Genomic DNA, 16,883 nt, shown 5'->3' on the forward strand with positions numbered 1-16,883 from the left:
CTGGAGATGTAGCTGAGCAGTAGAGCATGTGCCTAGATATACAAAAGGTCCTCAGTTTAATCCCCAGCATCTTAAAAAAAAGAATAAATTGCACAGTTTTAGAGCTAAAAGAAGGCCTTAAATGCATAATTCCTAGGGGGAAAATCTATAAAATTCATAGATCCAGTTGTACTTTTTCAATTTCAACACAAAAATTCCTGGAAACTTTGTCAGAAGGCAAAAGCCTTCTTTAAGGATTTTATTTTTCACACGACATAATACTACAATTTTTTTTACCAAATAATAGCACCCAATAAATCACAGACATATAAGAGCAACAACAAGAGGAAAGGCCAAACATATTTCTACAAATTCCCTTAATGAAACTTAGACAGTTTGTATTAAGTCATAAAAACATTAGCCACGGAGGCCGCCTTGAGATCACCTAAGAACTGTCCCCAGCATCTCCCCACAGACTGCCAGCGCATCATTTCCTAGAAAGTTGCATAAAGAATAGAGGTTCTTAGACCTCTAGAGATTCTGATTTGGTAGAGGATGAAAGATAAAATATCTTTCTCTTCTTTTTTCCAGGTAAATATATTTTTTCGCAGATATATACTTGGATTTGAATTTGGAAACTGCTACTCTAGATTGGTCACATGAATGGTATTAAGGCTGGAATTCAAACTGGGACCTCCTGATTCCCAGACCAATGCTCCTTCCACGTCACAGTGCCTGCTATACAGAAATTCTGACCATACTGCTTATATAAAAGTGTCAACAAAAGCTTGCCTACTAGAATACTTTTAAAAAGATAACCTATTATAAAGTTGTCCAAATTGCAATATTTTGTTTACCATTACAAACATTAGTTAACATAGTTTGGTTAATCTGATTTATATTCTTAAAACTAAACAAGTATTTTCTGGGTGATAAAGAGGATAACCAACATCTTTAAGTAAACCCTTCAAAACAAACTCACCATGCTTTAAACTTTGATGAATTGCCTTGTAGCTTAAGGGTGCATTTAAAATCATTCACAGAGTGTTCTTTTCAAAAAGTAAGCCCTGCAGCAGGTCCTCAAGAGGCACAGTACTTAAAGAAGTCCCTTGAATCTCATCCTCTGATTCACCTGCTCTTCATTCTTCCCTGTTTCTGTTTCTCTTTCTCTCCAAGTCACCTCCACTAGACTCACTATCTTGAAACCACCTAGGGCGACCACAGAGGAGAGAAGGCGGCAGTGTGTGGGGTGAGAGAGGATGGAGCGGCCAGGAAGCATCCTGCTAATTACAGCCTAGGGTTTAATTCAGCTCCAGGCAGGGGGAGGAAGGAGGAGGAAGAGAATGAAGAGGAGGAACAGGAGGACAACCACCACCACCACAAACAAGTAAATAAATACGGAAGAAATTCAGTGACCTCTCTTTTCCTTCCCATCATCACTGACGCCTGTCAACACTGAAGAAAGACCAGACCAGACCTTGGTTTTCTGATTGGTGTCACAGACGCCTCCATGAAGACCGCCAGTGCCAGCACCGGCATGCTCCCCCCAGCCAGAGAGAAGAGGTTCTGAGCCCCTGGGCAGGATCACTGATGTCTTCCCACCTTCTATGGTGGCACCGCCCCGGCAGCACTGCCCCCCGTACGCTGAGGGGCTCACATTTAACCTGACAGGGCTTTTCCTTCTTCTGGGAGCTGCCTCGCCAACACGGAAGGGCAGCTGCCAAGAGGCTGGCCCAGCACATGCACCCAAGCCTGGCCTGCTGACGGCGCTGCAGGTGCTGGCCCTGGGTCTGGTTTGTCCACAGCCTGCCCAAGGGACCAAACGACATGGCCCAAAGTGCCGGGCACATTCTGAGCAGTGATAAGACAAGAAAGAAATGGAAAATAAATTCCCTGTATTCCTTCTCCAAGACATGTTTCCGTGTGTCTTCCCCCAGCTATGTTTTCTGGGGAGATTATTCCATCTTGCATTCCTCTTCCAACTTCCTGGTGACACCTCCCAGGTGACACCCGGGAGGTATCACCCGCTCTTGCTTCCTTGGACCACATCCTAAAAAAACTTTAGCTGTAGTGAACCAGGCCAAGACAAAGAAAGGAATATCAGGTGCTCAGAAAGGAGATTCAGTTAAAAAAAACTAAAGCAAGTCTACATGCTTTCAAAAAGACTCTTACTAAGAAAAATATCATAAACTCACACAATTAATGTTTCTAAAACACACATAATGTGTATAGATGTCTTTCTTCTAGACTGATAAACTGCCAATAGCTTCATTAGTAAAATGAAGGCATCTCACAAATCCATATTAATATATTTAGAGGTTGAAAGTCTCGGGCAGGAGCGATGGGGTAGGGAAGGGGGACAGAGAAGAATAAAAACATGTGCAATTCAGGAACCCATAACCCCATCAATGTAAATACTATAGGCCGCAACATGTATCCAAACAAACAGGATCAACAAGTAAGAAAAAGGTGATGGGGAACCAGGGGGAGGGAGGAGCGCAAGAAAGGGAAGGCAAAGGGGATTAAAGAAAAAAGAAGAAAAACAAGGCGTAATACATCCATGGAACCACTCCCCAAGATAAGTGTAAAGTGCATAAATATGAACATATACCCTAGGGGTATATGGGGATTTAGCTCAGTGGCATAAGCGCCTGTCTTGCAAGCATGTGGTTGTGAGTTCAATCCCCAGTACCGATAAAAAAATCAAAAACAAAACACCAAACATATACTAACAAACTAAAATAAAAACTTGATCACATTCCTTTTAAAAATTAAAAAGAAGAAAATTGTGGGCAGTGAACTGCACAACTCCTTACCAGATGCATACTTAAATTTTAAGCACATACAACTGAAATACAGTTACCACATGTGTGGATGTCACATTTAGATGCCCATACTCAGGAAAGTGACATATTAAATATGTACATGTCTGTAGAATCAAAATATTTAGTGATCAACAATTTACTGACTTTTTCACCTGCCAAAAAGGAAAATAATGACTGCATTTATAAGTTGAATGGATCAGAGGTGGTGAGGCTGAACAAAGTGTCCAAGAGGCCAAGGAGTTAAATAAACAAACTCAGTTAATTTCTCTCATTGAACACCTGCATGTATGAACACAGGCACCATAAGCCGTCGGTAAAACACAAATCTTGACTTCAACTCGCATCTCAAATCGACCAATTGCTTTCTTCTTTCACAGCCCCCAACCTAATCCAGGGCATCACCAGTTCCACTGCTTTCACAGAAACTCTCCTGCCTCTGCTCTCCCATTCCAACCTGGCCTCCAGGAGAAACCCAGAGAAAGGTTTTTGAAACATAGTTAAAACCAAGCCAAATACAACTCAAACCACATTAGCCTTGATTAAAGCCCTCTGACGTTTCCTGATAACACTCAGAATATATCAAACCTCTTGAAGCTGGAGGTGTAGCTCAGCCACAATGCTTCTCTAGCATGCGTAAGACCCTGAGTTCAATCCCACCACTGAAAACACCCAACTTCTTCCTTCATGAGATGACACCCTTGATGGCCTTGCTGGCCTCCAACTCAAACCTCACCACTATGCCCTCCTTCAGGCTCCAACTGGGCCCTGAGGTTCCATGCCCAGCAGTGAAAAAAATTACCCCTCTCTGGCAGCACCCTTTTTACATATTTCATAAGCTCCATGCTATAAGGCAAATTTTTATTTAATAATCCCAGTACCTGACAGAGACTACGAATATAATAATCATTTCTTCGATGCTAGCTGTAGGAGATGTGATTGAAATACATAGTGAATGTTCAAACCTTTTTTAAAAATTCACAGTGAAAGACACTGTGCCATCAATCTCCCTCAAAATAATCCTCCTCACTTTAAAAACACAGATCCCATGGATCTTGCCACTTTGGGGAGCAGGTCTAGAAGTTCTCTTCTGTGTTTTTTACAAGGTGTGATCAAAACCATGGTGAACGCTGCGGCCAAGTGCCATCCACCGGAAAGGCAGGCTCGCCAAAACATCACGGCGTGCCTCGGAGGATCTGCAGGGATCAGAGAACCTGCCAGCCATGGACAGTGCCAGCACCGCCTCCCTGGCCGGAATGGCTGAGGCTGGCACGGAGAAATGTGCCCAGCAGCCCCTGGGTCAGTCTTGCACTCCTCACTTCTCAGCTTCCTTCCAGACTGTTAAGGGAAACACAAGAAATACAGAACAGAGCACTTAAGAAGGAAGAAAGCAGCAGGTCAGAACAAGGCTGAGAAAATCCCCAGCCCAGCGTGACACCCAGAACTTCCTAAAGCCCTCCTCACTGTATAAAACTAAACCTAACAAAACACAGAATTGCTTTTAATAGCAAAACTAAAGATCAAGTAATGGTAACACACCATCTTTTTAGGGGAGGGAACAGGTATGTTAGTTGTAAGAAATACTACCCTCTATACCTGATTAACACTTTTCCTGAAAGGTGTTTTATAAAGCAAAAAAGCCTACAAATCATATAACTAATTTTTGTTACTGCCTTTGCGCTGAAATATCTCCTCAAACAAAATGTCTCTGTTAATCAATGCATTATATACGTGGGATACCTGCAGAGCTTTGAAAGTGAAATTCTGCAGGTGATGTCCTGCCTGAGCCCCACTCCCCGTCCCTTCCCCAGAGCGTAGTATCCAATTCTTTGGGGGGCCCGTCTCTGCATTTATACTTCAAAAATAGCACTTCAATCAATATGCTATTTCTTGATTTCTCAGTCCTACTGTCTTGCTGTTCTAAACAGATTTAACTATTTCTTATTGTGCTCTGCTCTACATCTTGGTCCTCCTCCCTCACTCATTTTTCTATTGTCTGTGTCCAGTGCTTTCATTATTACAAATATAAATGTTGTTTACTGCGGCACTGAACCAGTACATTATGATTGTGTTTCCTTTCCAAGCACAGATCCATGAAATAGACTTGCATGAGTCATTGTGGGCTCTCGATTTTCAGCTGAACTCAGACAGGTTATTGCCATGGAATCCAGGCCCTCGGCTGGACTTTATAGGTGGTTAGTGTTATGGAGAGATTTCCTGCACTTTCTTGTATTTGAGTCTTTGGGTGACCATTGTAAATAATTCTATAAATTATGTGTCCTGTATATAATTGTCCTCCTTGCAACCCCTGACTACAGCTCTAGGTAAGATGTGGCAGCCAAGGTAATAATGTGAGCAAAAGACTGCCATGAGGACACAGGTATATAATCTTTTCAAAATATTTATTTTTTATTAGTGCATATTGAATATATGTTTATCTTCTTGTAAAGAGTAGACCTATGTACTTAACAGGTCTTAGTTCTTTTTCTTCTCTTTCCTTTCCCCTGCCTCCCTGGTCCCTCTATCTCCAAATTCCCTTTACAAAGAATCTTATTGTTGATCTTTTATTTTGTTTCTTAAATTATGTATATTTTTTGTTTCTCATCTAAGAGAAGTAATGTGATGTTTAAGCTTGTGTTTATGTCACTTAACATGACTCAGATTTATCCTTTTTATGGCCGATTAGCACTCCATTATGTGTTAATGCCAGATTTTCTTTACACATTCATCTTTCCTGGAGCCCTCTCCAAACTACTCATGTTGGACCTCTGCATTCCAAGTCCCATAATCTGTCAGATTATATCGATTGTCCACTTGAGAGATTGGTTTGAGAAGCATGCTGCAAAGGGCCTGGATTCCATGGCAATAACCTGTCTGAGTTCAGCTGAAAACCGAGAGCCCACTGCCATCCTTAGCTACAATGAGGTCCTCAGCACCTTTGACAACGACAACAGCTGAGTACACATCAGGAAACCAGCGTGACAAACTTCTCCTGGAGATTAAACAGCACAGCACACATCTTTCCCTCTAGAGGCAGGAAGCAATGCTCAAGGACCAAAGCTCCCCTGAACTGAACCGCAACTGTTCTCAACAAGTCTCAAGCTCCTCTGATGATAACAGCTAAGTTCATATCCAGAAAGCCAGAGTGACAAGCTTCTCCAGGAGAACCAATGGCTCCAAACAGCAGCAACATCCCTGAGGAGAACCCACAACGCTGTCCTTCCTCTCCAGGTCTCCTTTTTATGCTGGCAGCAGTGCTCAGATGGGCCATCTATACTCATTACCATGCAGATTCAGTTCAGCTGGTGTTTAAGCTGACCACCAGTTACCAATCCACTACAACTAGCTAAGGTGACAGTAAATCACATCCAACTGATACAAAACAGGCTGAAACCCGCAGCCCCCAAGCAGCCACGCTGACCTCCTGGAGCTCAGCACCAGACACTTGCCATCCCTGCTGGGTATCCAGCCCCGGAGGTAACAGAAGCATATCTTCATCTTCCTTTTCCAAGACTTAAGGAATCAATTCATATTTTCTTGGCTTTTTTACATGTTTAAAAATATAAATTGAATTATATTATCTTCTACTTCTCCATCAGGAGTAGTTTGAGTTTCTACCACCCGCATATGTGATCTAGGTGAAGCCCTTTAACTTGGCTTCATAGTTTCCTCTTTGCTAAAATACATATTGTTAATTCCTACCTCCAAGGCTGTTTTGAAGACAAATGAAATCACTTTTAAGAATATACCCAGAAACCATGGGTAGGGAAACAGAGTCTGCTCCAACAGGTTGGGGGAAACACTATGACTCCCGCCAACACCCAAGGGTCAAACTCCAGCTGGACTATGGTCCTGCCCGGAAGAAACCCAATTCCATGCTCTTCCTGTCCATAACCTCCACAGTCCACGCAGAGGAGCCAGGAGCCGCATTCCTGAGCCAGTGAGACACAGCACTAACTCACTTCTTTTTCCCTCCAGGACCTTTCTACAAAACCAACTGAAGGACCAGAGATTTAGCTCACTGGCATAAGCGCCTGCCTGGTAAGTGTGAGGTCAGAAGTCCAACCCCGTACCACCAAAAAAAAGTACAGAAACTAACTGAAAAGATAAGCAGTTCTCTCTCTAATTCATTCTATCACGGAAGTATTCCACCTATCCCACAGAGGGAGTAACTTTCACAGAGACAGCAGGCTACGAAGAAGTTCCGCGGTCCCATAATGCTTGGAGTTTCATTTTCCTGTAATTAGGTCAGCTCTGCATACCTCCATCATTTTTCCTGCCTCTTTTTAATTCTGCTTGCACCAGAGTCCCACTTGCAGTTTAAATGACCTACTTAGTAAGAATGTGGAACCTTGTTTTTGGTTTCATTCTGCCTTTTATTTTTAATTTCTCAAGGAAAGATGTGGGGGTGTTTTGTCACTTTCTTTTCTGATGTACTTGGTGGTTAAAAAAAAAAACTTTTTTTAGTTTAAAAAAATTTTTTTTAATTTTTAAAAAAAGAATGTGGAACCCTCAGACAAAAAAGTCTGTTGGTTCCCTGCCCAGCTCTATCCCTGACCACTGGCAACCCCGGCACACGCCTCCCTTTCCTAAGCCTCCGTCTTTTCATGTTTACAAAGAAAGGCTTCACTCTCAGTGGTTCTGCAACTCCAAGACACTGTATTTCTGAATATCTCCCAGGTACAAAGCCCCTTGTTAGATACACAAGAATGGGGGGAGATGCAAAGATGAATTGATGTCCCTGATATAATATACTAGTGAAAAGAAGACCATAGAGTACAAAATCAAATGTCATAGTTACCTTATTTATCTGGTCTATCCATGCTGGCCACTGTACTTGGCGTATAGTGGATGCACAGTGTAATAACATCCAGTGATGGAGGGGGATCAGAAATCGATGTTTCACAGGTATTAGATGTAACAAGTTAACTTTTAAAGGTGACTCAACTTTCAGTGACTCCCAACACTGTCCTCTAATTGAAGACAAAGTCACGAGCCAACATTCAAGGTCCTCTATGGTCTGGTGCTAACATATCCTTCAGTCCTTATTTACGTTTTACTCAGAACTGTGCTGTACCCAACCAGTTTCCTTCACCATTCCATTGATTTTTAAACATAAGGTTTAGTTGGTAGCACCACAGGAATTAGGCTTGAAAAGCAGGTTGGAGCCAGACTGCAGAGACTCAAATGTCCTACCAATAAACAGGGTACACACTCAGTTCTACAAAAGTTTCAGACTTACTTTGGGCCTGAGATCTTCTGTTGACACGTCAGTGTGCTAGGAATTTGGGTGACAAGGAGACCCTTGAGAGAAACACCTACTCTGAGGATGCTAAGGAAACTAAGTGCAGGAACAGGTAGAGACTTGGAGTCCTAGAAAAGTCAACAAGCTAAATATAGCTTTGTAGGTTTCCTGGCAACCACATATACTGAGTCCCCACCACAGTAAAAAGTAGAACCAAACCGAGGCTATCCACACTACATTTCCAGAGAATGGAGTGGAGAGCAAAACATCACACCACACAAGACAATGCATGGGCCTGAGTGTGAGGGGTCCAACAGGCAGTATGAGCCCAACTGGCTTTTCCCCTCCAGCAACAACTGATACTCTTCTATGTGTGATCTCTGAAAATAACATCCACAAATATAGCATTATCTTGTGTGTTCTGATTGGCTTACAAACAATTAAACATCTGCCATAACAATCAAAATCTCCTTGATTTTTGCTATGAACTACTCTGCTTTACTTGAGCTCACCCAATATATGACTAAAAGCAAAATAAACTTTGTCTTCCAAGTCTTATGCTTTGTTACTGCGAATCTTGGGTCCAATCTCTTCTCAGCTCTGCATACAGATATGTTAATCATTTAGGAAGTGTCTGTCTAAAAGCTGGCAAAATGATGTTAATTAGCCCTGGGTGGACATACAGTCTTATCCAGTCAAGATTGAGACTTTCCGGATGGGAAGTGTGCAGACATTCAATCATGCCTGGAAGTCTCCAGCCATTTTCGGGAACCTAGGATCGTTCCATGAAAATGAGACCACCCTGCAGCTAGGACTGAATCAGAGCTACGACACTGGGACTGAGATTGTAAGGAACAAGACCCCAGCCTACCAGCCACTCTGTGAAAGCGGGCCACCTTGTAATGGCCAGCCTGAATCTCCTGTGTCAGTGCGCTCCCTCCCGCTCCCTGAGCCAGAATCCTTCCATTTCTTCCTTCTCACTACCCACAGCACATAGTTTTCATTACAAGTGACATTTTTAATAGATCTCACAGTATCAGCACTACCCAATATATTTCACAGCAAAATCAGTAAGCAGAAGACCTAACTGTGAAGACAGGAGAAAACATCCTGTCTCTCTTCATAAAACCGAAGTAGCTGAGCTAACCGCTTCTATGTTGGGCAGACTCATTTAGTTCTTCTTTTCTGTTTTTGTGGCTTTGTTTGGGTTTAGCTTGGTTTTTTTGAGACTGAATCTCATAATGTAGTTTAAGCTGGCCTTGAACTTGCTATATAGCCTAGGCTGGCCTTGAACTCATAGCAATCCTCCTGCTTCAGATTTCTGAGTGCTGGGATTACAGACATGTGCCAGGTTTGTTTAGTTTTTGTGTCTGCTAAATGATCAGGCCTTCCACAGAGCAAACACAGGAAATCACGTGGCCCAAACCATCTTCCAGGCCAACACTTCCTACTTGGGAGACAAGCAGGGTCAGAGCTGTAGGGTCAGCTGAGAGCAAAGGGAGAGAGAAGAACGCCTACTTACCATAGAAGAGCAGTGCTTTGGTCATGGGATGGTGTAGGTAGCTTCGGTTGATGGTGAAGAAACAAGCGTCTGCTCCACACTGGCCCAGCCGCCCAGTTTCCCCAGTCAGAGGGGACCACCAGAGCATGATGGGGTGGTCGCCAACTTCCAACTTTTGCTTCCTATTCAAGGTCAGTGTTTGTTTCTTAAAAAACACATTAAGATGGTCAGACTCTTCCTCCACCTTGGTACGTCCATCTTGTAAATGGAAATTTTTAAACTTCTTCCTTTCAAACTTTCCCAGCTCAACCACAACCTGAAAGTCAAAGACAGTTATTATCAATTTCTTCCTGCACACCTGCCAGTCACCTGGATGACGGAGTGCCTTGTTCACTTTCTGTTGAATCTGAAATTTGAAACGACCAACATTTATTATTACACAACTCTGGCAGTCAGAAGCTGGAAATGGGGTTCACTGAGTTGAAATCAAAGGGTCAGCAGGGCCACGTTCCTTTCCGGAGATTCCAGGGGAGAATCCATTTTCTTGACTCTTCTATCTTTTAGAGGCCAACCCTAAAGTTGGCCTGTGGCCCCTTCCTCCCCACCAAAGCCAGCAGTACGTCCCTCTGGGACCATCCTGACCCCTCTCTGACCACAGCCACGGAAGGTTTTCTGCTCTTAACGATTCATGTGACTATACTGGGCACCACAATTTAATCAGGATAATTTCCATACTTGCAATGAAATACAAATACTTCCATTACACATTACATTTGTAATGAAAGCCAAGATTAGAATTTTTTTAGTTGTTTATATTTTTATTAGTACATCTTTGCATATATGATTACACTTATCATGGGGAGACAGTACATGTACATAACACATCTTTTTTTTTTAACTTCTCCTTCTTCTCCTCTTCTTCTTCCTTCCAAAGTCAAATCATTTATAGAGACTTATTTCTTACAGTTCTGGAGGCTGGGAAGTCCAAGGTTGAGGAGCTCAAGAGAAAGGAAGGAGCGCCAACTCATGCTCTTATTAGAAACCCGCTCCCGAGATGACTCGCACGATCCTGCAATCAAGGCCACCTGTCTACCCTGCTGCACTGGGGATGCTGACGTCCAGACATGAACTGGGAGGGACACACTGACATCCAAGCCATGCTCCAACTCATGATACGTGACATTAACCCCACTTGCTAAGTCCCTTCTGCCACGTAAGTGACATCTCCACAGGTCTGTGGATTACAGCACGGATGCAGCCCCCAAAACGTATACCTCCGGGGATGCCAAATAGTTCCATGGGATCACAGATCCATCCACCCAACTTCATACACAGATACAGTATCCACAATGGGTCTGTCCCTTGAAATTCATCATAAATGAGCTTTTGCCTGTCTACTACCAGAGATTACACACTAGGGAAAATGAGTTATAAATTACCGACTGACTTCTCTTACTACTATTGAAGAAGTCAAATATGAGTGTAACATTTTTAACTGTACCCACCACAGCACTGACACTATGCAGTGGCATCCAAAGTCACACTCCCAAGAGTCGTCCTGAGGGACCCAGCCGTCCACTGAGAACAAGCCTCCCACTCCTTTCCACATCAGACTGCAGTTTTTAACTATCCCAGGCTAGTCTATGACTGCTCACCCTACAGGGGAGGGCAAAGTGAATGGGACACAAACTAGGGGGCAGCCATCCTCCAAAGGTCTACCTCTGTGCTAAATTTTAAAATTTGACATTGACATGGCATTGCTACAGTGTTAGCAAAAGGCTGCCTCATTTTATGTGTACCTGAACCCTTGACAGACAGACTGAAACCCAGAGAGCAGATTAAGCACTTTTATGCAGTCAACCCCTCTATATTCACAGGTTACTTTATCTACAGATTCCACCAACCATGGCTCAAATATATTCAAAGAAAGAACTGCATCTAGGGTCAAGCATGGTGGTACATGCCTGTAATCGCAGCACTCAGGAGGCTGAGGCAGGAGGATTGCCACGAGTTCGAGGACAGACTTGGCTATAAAGTCACTTCAAGGCCAGCCTGAACTGCATAGCAAAACTCTGTCTCAAAAAGTCAAAAAAGAAAAAAAAAATCACAACTATACTGAATGCAACTGATGCATTTCCCTATCACTATTCCTTAAATGATAACAATGTAACAACTATTTACATAGCACTTCAATTGTATTAGGTACTATGAAAAATCCAGAGATACTTTAAAGTATACAAAGAAGGTGCATAGGTTATATGCAAATATTAAGCCATTTTACAGCAGAGACTCGGGGATCTGCTGTTTTGGTAAATGGAGAACCATCCTCTGAGGCCATGCTGGCCAACTTGGGATATGTGCATTATTGTTTTCTCTTTTAAGATAAAGGATGTTAATGTATGAGTTATTTTTTTTTCCTAAAGTAAAACCTCAGTATTCAGGTTTAATTGCAATGTTGGCACTTTATGATAAATGTTTTTTGAGTTGTAGTCTGGCGCTGGGTCTCTAAAAGGTTCACCATCACTGCTAAGGACTCCAAGAATGGCCACTAATTCCTCCTCCAGCCAAAGAGAATGCTCCCTCTGGAGTCCTTCTTTAACAACCTGGGGCCATGTCTTTTCCATGAGCAACTCAGCGGGTTGAGGAAAGAGCCACTGGTCGGCCGCTGATGTGGCAATGGAGTCTGTAACTTCCTGGGGAAAGCCCTAACTTTCGTTAGATTCTCAAAAGGACCCAAGGCCTATAAAAATATTCAGAACCACTGAGGGAGAGCCATTTAGCAGTACTCCTAAAGGAGTAAGAAATTATATTTGCTTTTAAAAAATCATGGATCACCTCTGACACAAATCTGCATTAAAACAGCAAAATGGTCCTGAAAATTATTAGTTTAACCCTTGCCAATAGCTTTCTCAGCATTTTTATAATATAATAAGGTGGCTCTTCCCCAGAAGCTTGACAGAAAGAGAGCTGACTCACAGTCCCAAACTATCTTCATTTGACCTGCAGTACTAGCAACCAAAAAAAAAGGCTTTTAAAAAGCCATGGGATATAACTTCAAAGATAATATTTGTTCCACACTTCTGATCAATGTCTCCTATGTAAAGTATAATTTCACTTACAAATCATAAGGATTGTGTTATGAACAGATTTTTCTGACAAATAGCCTTCAAAAATATACTTATCCACAGATAGCACTACCAGGTTATAAGAAGTATGGGGGTAGATAAAAGAAAATATTGAAATCATGGGGATAAAATCAGACAGTTCCATGATTTAGACAATTCAAAAGGAAAAATAAGCTCGTTTCTTCAAGCAATCCATGACATCAAATAAAAGATAAGGCAAAAGAATTTTCTAAAAGAAAAAAAAAAAAAAAACTTGAGAGACATCAACCTAAGACAATGTGTTGGATTTATTTCAGATTCAAACTAATCTGCTTTAAAAAGGCTTTTTAAAGATAACTAGGAAAAGTTTAGCATGCCCAGGATATAGAAGTTAGTGAGTAATTATTGTTAATTTAGTTGGGTTAGAGACTAATAATGTGGTTATGTGAAAATTTAAATGTTTCTATGTGTTACAAAATCATACTAACATATGTCCAGGTGAAATGCAGTGCCTAGGATTTGCTTTGAAAAACTCCAAAATTCATGAACTATTTGTACAACTAAAAAGTAAGCAAAAATAAGGATAATATATATCTATTACATACCCCAAAGAATTTATAGACATTATACACAAAATATAGTTAAAAGCAGATGGAAAATCTATACACCACAAATGATTTCCTCTAGAGAATAACCTTGCAGCTAAACTTTAGGTAACCATACATTTGCATGTTTAGGCTATCATTAAATTATATCACAGACGTGTGGAGGGATAAGTTGTATACCCCAACAATTCACATGTTGATGCCCTAACTCCTAGTATGTCAGCACGTGGATATATTTGGAGATTGGGTCTTGAAATAGGTTATTGAGTGAGATCATTAGAGCCTCAGTCCAATATAACTTAGGGTCCCCACAAAAAAAGGGAAATTTAGACATGGACCAGTCCAGACAGACAACAGGATGGTCACACAGGGAGAAGATGTCCATCTGTAGGTCAAGGAGAGGGGAGAGGGACCTCAGAAGAACTGACCAGCTAACCGCTTAACGTGACTCCTGGACCCCCATAACAATGAGGAAGTTAATGTCTGTTGTTCAAGCCGCCCGTCTTGCAGTCCTTTGTTAGGACAATCTTAGCAAACCAATGAAGATCCTTAACATGATTTATTTTTAATATTTCTTTCCTTTATCCTACTTCCCATGGCAAGTTATTTTATCTACCTACTTCATAAACTATTAAGAATAGATGTGGCTCTGAATGTATAACCATTCTTTCTTTTTCCACTGGTGGGTGTTTTAAAATTTTTTTATGATAACATTACCACCAGGCTGAACACTGAAACACTCAATGTGCCAGTGAGAACTGAGAAACCTTCTGATGGCCACACTACGGTTTAGCTCCAAGGTTCAAGCCGACTCCTCATGCTCTGGACACTTAGAACTGGCACACCCTTCAAAAACAAGGAAACTAGGGGCCGGGGATTTAGCTCAGTGGCATAAGCACCTGCCTTGCAAGCAGGTAGTCGTGAGTTCGATCCCCAGTACTGATAAAAAGGAAAAAAGACAAAAAAAAAAAAAAAAAAAACCAAGGAAACCTATTCTGACATGAAAAGAGGGGTCCTTAGCTTAGACGCAGGCATTTCTCAGAACTGGGTAAAGTGCCACAGCAAATGTCTAGAAAGATCAAACCCCCCCTGAAAACTTCCCACTGAGAGAAGCCGACAACCCTAGTTCCTCCTTCCCAGCCCCTAGGTATCTCCAAGACAGACCATGAAGCAGTCAAACGTTTCCTCTCACTGGATTCCCACCCTGCGCTTATCAGCACTGCATTACTCCATCCTGATCAGAAAAAGGAGCTGCTGCAGACTTAAGAGCCCAGAGAACACTGTAGTTGCCATCAGTCCCACACCTGAACTACTCACATCCATAAATCATCTGTAGAAGTACTTCAGGCTGTGAAATGAACAGCTGGCGTTTGAATAGAGGAAGAATATATCTAATATATACATATATGTGTATGTGTGTGTATATATATATATATATATACACTTTTATCACTATGGAATTATTTTGATTTTAGATTAGTAAACAAAGTTAAAACTTATTGTAAGAAAGAAGCCAACTGCCCTTCCCATTTCAGCCATGCTGGGGTGGGAAGGGAAACAGGAAGCCAGTCTGTCCTTCCCATGAGCAAGCCGGCACACAAGCTGGATGACAAGAAGACACCACCTCCCACTCCCATAAGCAACTGGCTGAGCTGATAGCAACTCAGACACAAAAACAGCTTAATGCTCGTATTGTTTGACTGACTTTATGGCCCTAAAGCCAGTATTGTGAGCATCTATTTAGAGGATAACAATACACAGTATAGCATCTATGGGGGATTTCTTTCTGTCTTGTCTTTAAAATCCAGTATTATTCTCACTTTTTTGCTTTGTTCCATTATATTGTTTTGTTTTCTTCAATGTTCTCTTTTGATTGGTTTTATTTTGCTCTGTTTTGTTTGGTTTTATTATGCTAATAGTATGGACAGCAATTTTGGAAATAACAAGAGGCATTATGGTAACCATTGTTGACTTCTTATTATGCTGTTCTGAAGCCCTATATAACTTTCACTATTTTATTTTGATTGGCTTTATTGTGTTTTACTTTGCTTGGTTTTATTCTCTTTAGTGAAAAAGATTTTTTAATTAAAAAAAACTCACTGTAAGTACTAAGTAGGAAAAATAGAGAAATACTTCCCGTTCATTCACCCTAACACAGTCCTTGATCTGTTCACATGTCAATAAATTTACACATGCAGTTGTTTGTATTCTGTACTTATTATAAGATATAGACTATCTTCCAAATACTATTCTCACAATAGTCCTTGCTTCTCCAAAACTGTCATTTTCTGAAGCAATGACCATAAGAGACCCTGAGGGAGCCACCCAGCCCTGACGCCATAAGATAGAGTGAACTATAATTTCTGCTAAACCAGTGCTGTACCAGTCACACACAGACTGACATCCTAGCTCAATGATTTTGTTTCCACCTGCCACACTCATTCAATAAACTTCAGTTTGACCTGTTTAAAACAGATGTTTTTTCCTTGCCTTACTCTACAGAAAGTCCCTGATCCTAAAGGATTAATCATAAAAGTAAAGCACCTAAAGTTTCATAAGAACGGAACTGGGATGACAATGAAGGATCCACACTACACACCCCGAATCCTTGGTACCTGGAGTGTGACGAGCATAAAGACAGTAGCTGTCGCGCACAGGCAGAAGGCCAAAAGCTTCCTCCTCTGAATGCGTGCCATGCTGCCTGGCCTCGCGTGGCTGACAGAGGACTGGCCCCCCTAGCAGGTGTCCATGTGGCAGCCCATGGCCCGAGATGACTTCACGCAGAGGTGCCATCTGGGTGCCAATTTCCTGCACTGCCATTCCTGCTGGGACCTGGTCTCCATGAAGGACTGAGATCTGAAGCTCCGAGGGGGCCGGAGTGGCATCGAGAAAGAACAGCATGCAGTCCTCTTAAACCATCATCAGAGCAGCCGGAGATTCTTCAGGCAAGAAGGCATTGACAAATGCTGTAACAAATGAACAGGAAAACTTTAGCATGAGCCATGCTCCAGAAGACTGAATAAATGTGGTCTCCCAGGGCTAGCATGCAGGAACACAGAAGTTTCAGACTTGTGGGATCACAGATTCCTAGCACCTCGTGCACAGAGAAGGGAAACTGAGATTGGGGTAGTGGAGTGACTTGCTAGAGGCCACCTAGTCCATGAGAGCATGCCTACCCTACAGGCAGGACCCAAAATCTAGAATTCTACTTTCATTTCATTTTTTCTTGTATCAGAAGATGGAATCCCAGAAGTCATTTATGTGAACTTGCTTCCTCCTAAGTCTCAAAGGAGTAGAGAGGCAGAGTAGGAATCACCAGGACCCAAGGCTGCAGTGTGGCTCCGTGGCTGGTTACTCAGCTAGCATAAAGGAGGCCTGGAAAAAAATAAAGTACCAGGACCACCCACCGCTCCCACAAAAATTAGGAAGACGGTAAAGGCTCAGGCTGAACAAAATTGGATAATGATCAACCACCCCAATACACCCCAAAGATACGTTGAAGGTCATGGAGCAGAGAAATCCAATTACTCATTTATTGTTAATTCGATGATGGCCAGTGCAATAAAGCAGTGGGTTGTTTGGCCAACATGACTAGGGTTTCACACATTTGAAGCACACAACCTCATA

General features: G+C 42.1%; 1 protein-coding gene across 8 annotated transcripts in view; it reads right to left on the minus strand.

The window, feature by feature from the left end:
* Fut10 (fucosyltransferase 10) overlaps positions 1-16,883 on the minus strand; it is an 84,006-nt gene that overhangs the window by 60,674 nt on the left and 6,449 nt on the right. For 4 of the 8 annotated variants that reach the window (XM_063240057.1, XM_063240050.1, XM_063240052.1 and 1 more), the window contains exons 1-2: positions 15,872-16,131; positions 9,569-9,863 (exon numbers count right to left, since the gene is read on the minus strand). In XM_063240057.1, coding sequence (XP_063096127.1) covers positions 9,569-9,863; positions 15,872-15,952 — 376 coding nt within the window. In that variant the 5' untranslated portion in view covers positions 15,953-16,131. Of the gene's footprint in view, positions 1-202; positions 4,140-9,568; positions 9,864-15,855; positions 16,223-16,883 lie in introns of those variants that run through there. The other 4 variants (XM_013158015.3, XM_063240055.1, XM_063240051.1 and 1 more) reach the window with 4 other exon arrangements.

Source organism: Cavia porcellus, unplaced genomic scaffold, assembly GCF_034190915.1.
Source record: "Cavia porcellus strain 051 isolate PalLab524CR breed Dunkin Hartley unplaced genomic scaffold, mCavPor4.1 scaffold_29, whole genome shotgun sequence".
Lineage (NCBI taxonomy): Eukaryota > Metazoa > Chordata > Mammalia > Rodentia > Caviidae > Cavia > Cavia porcellus.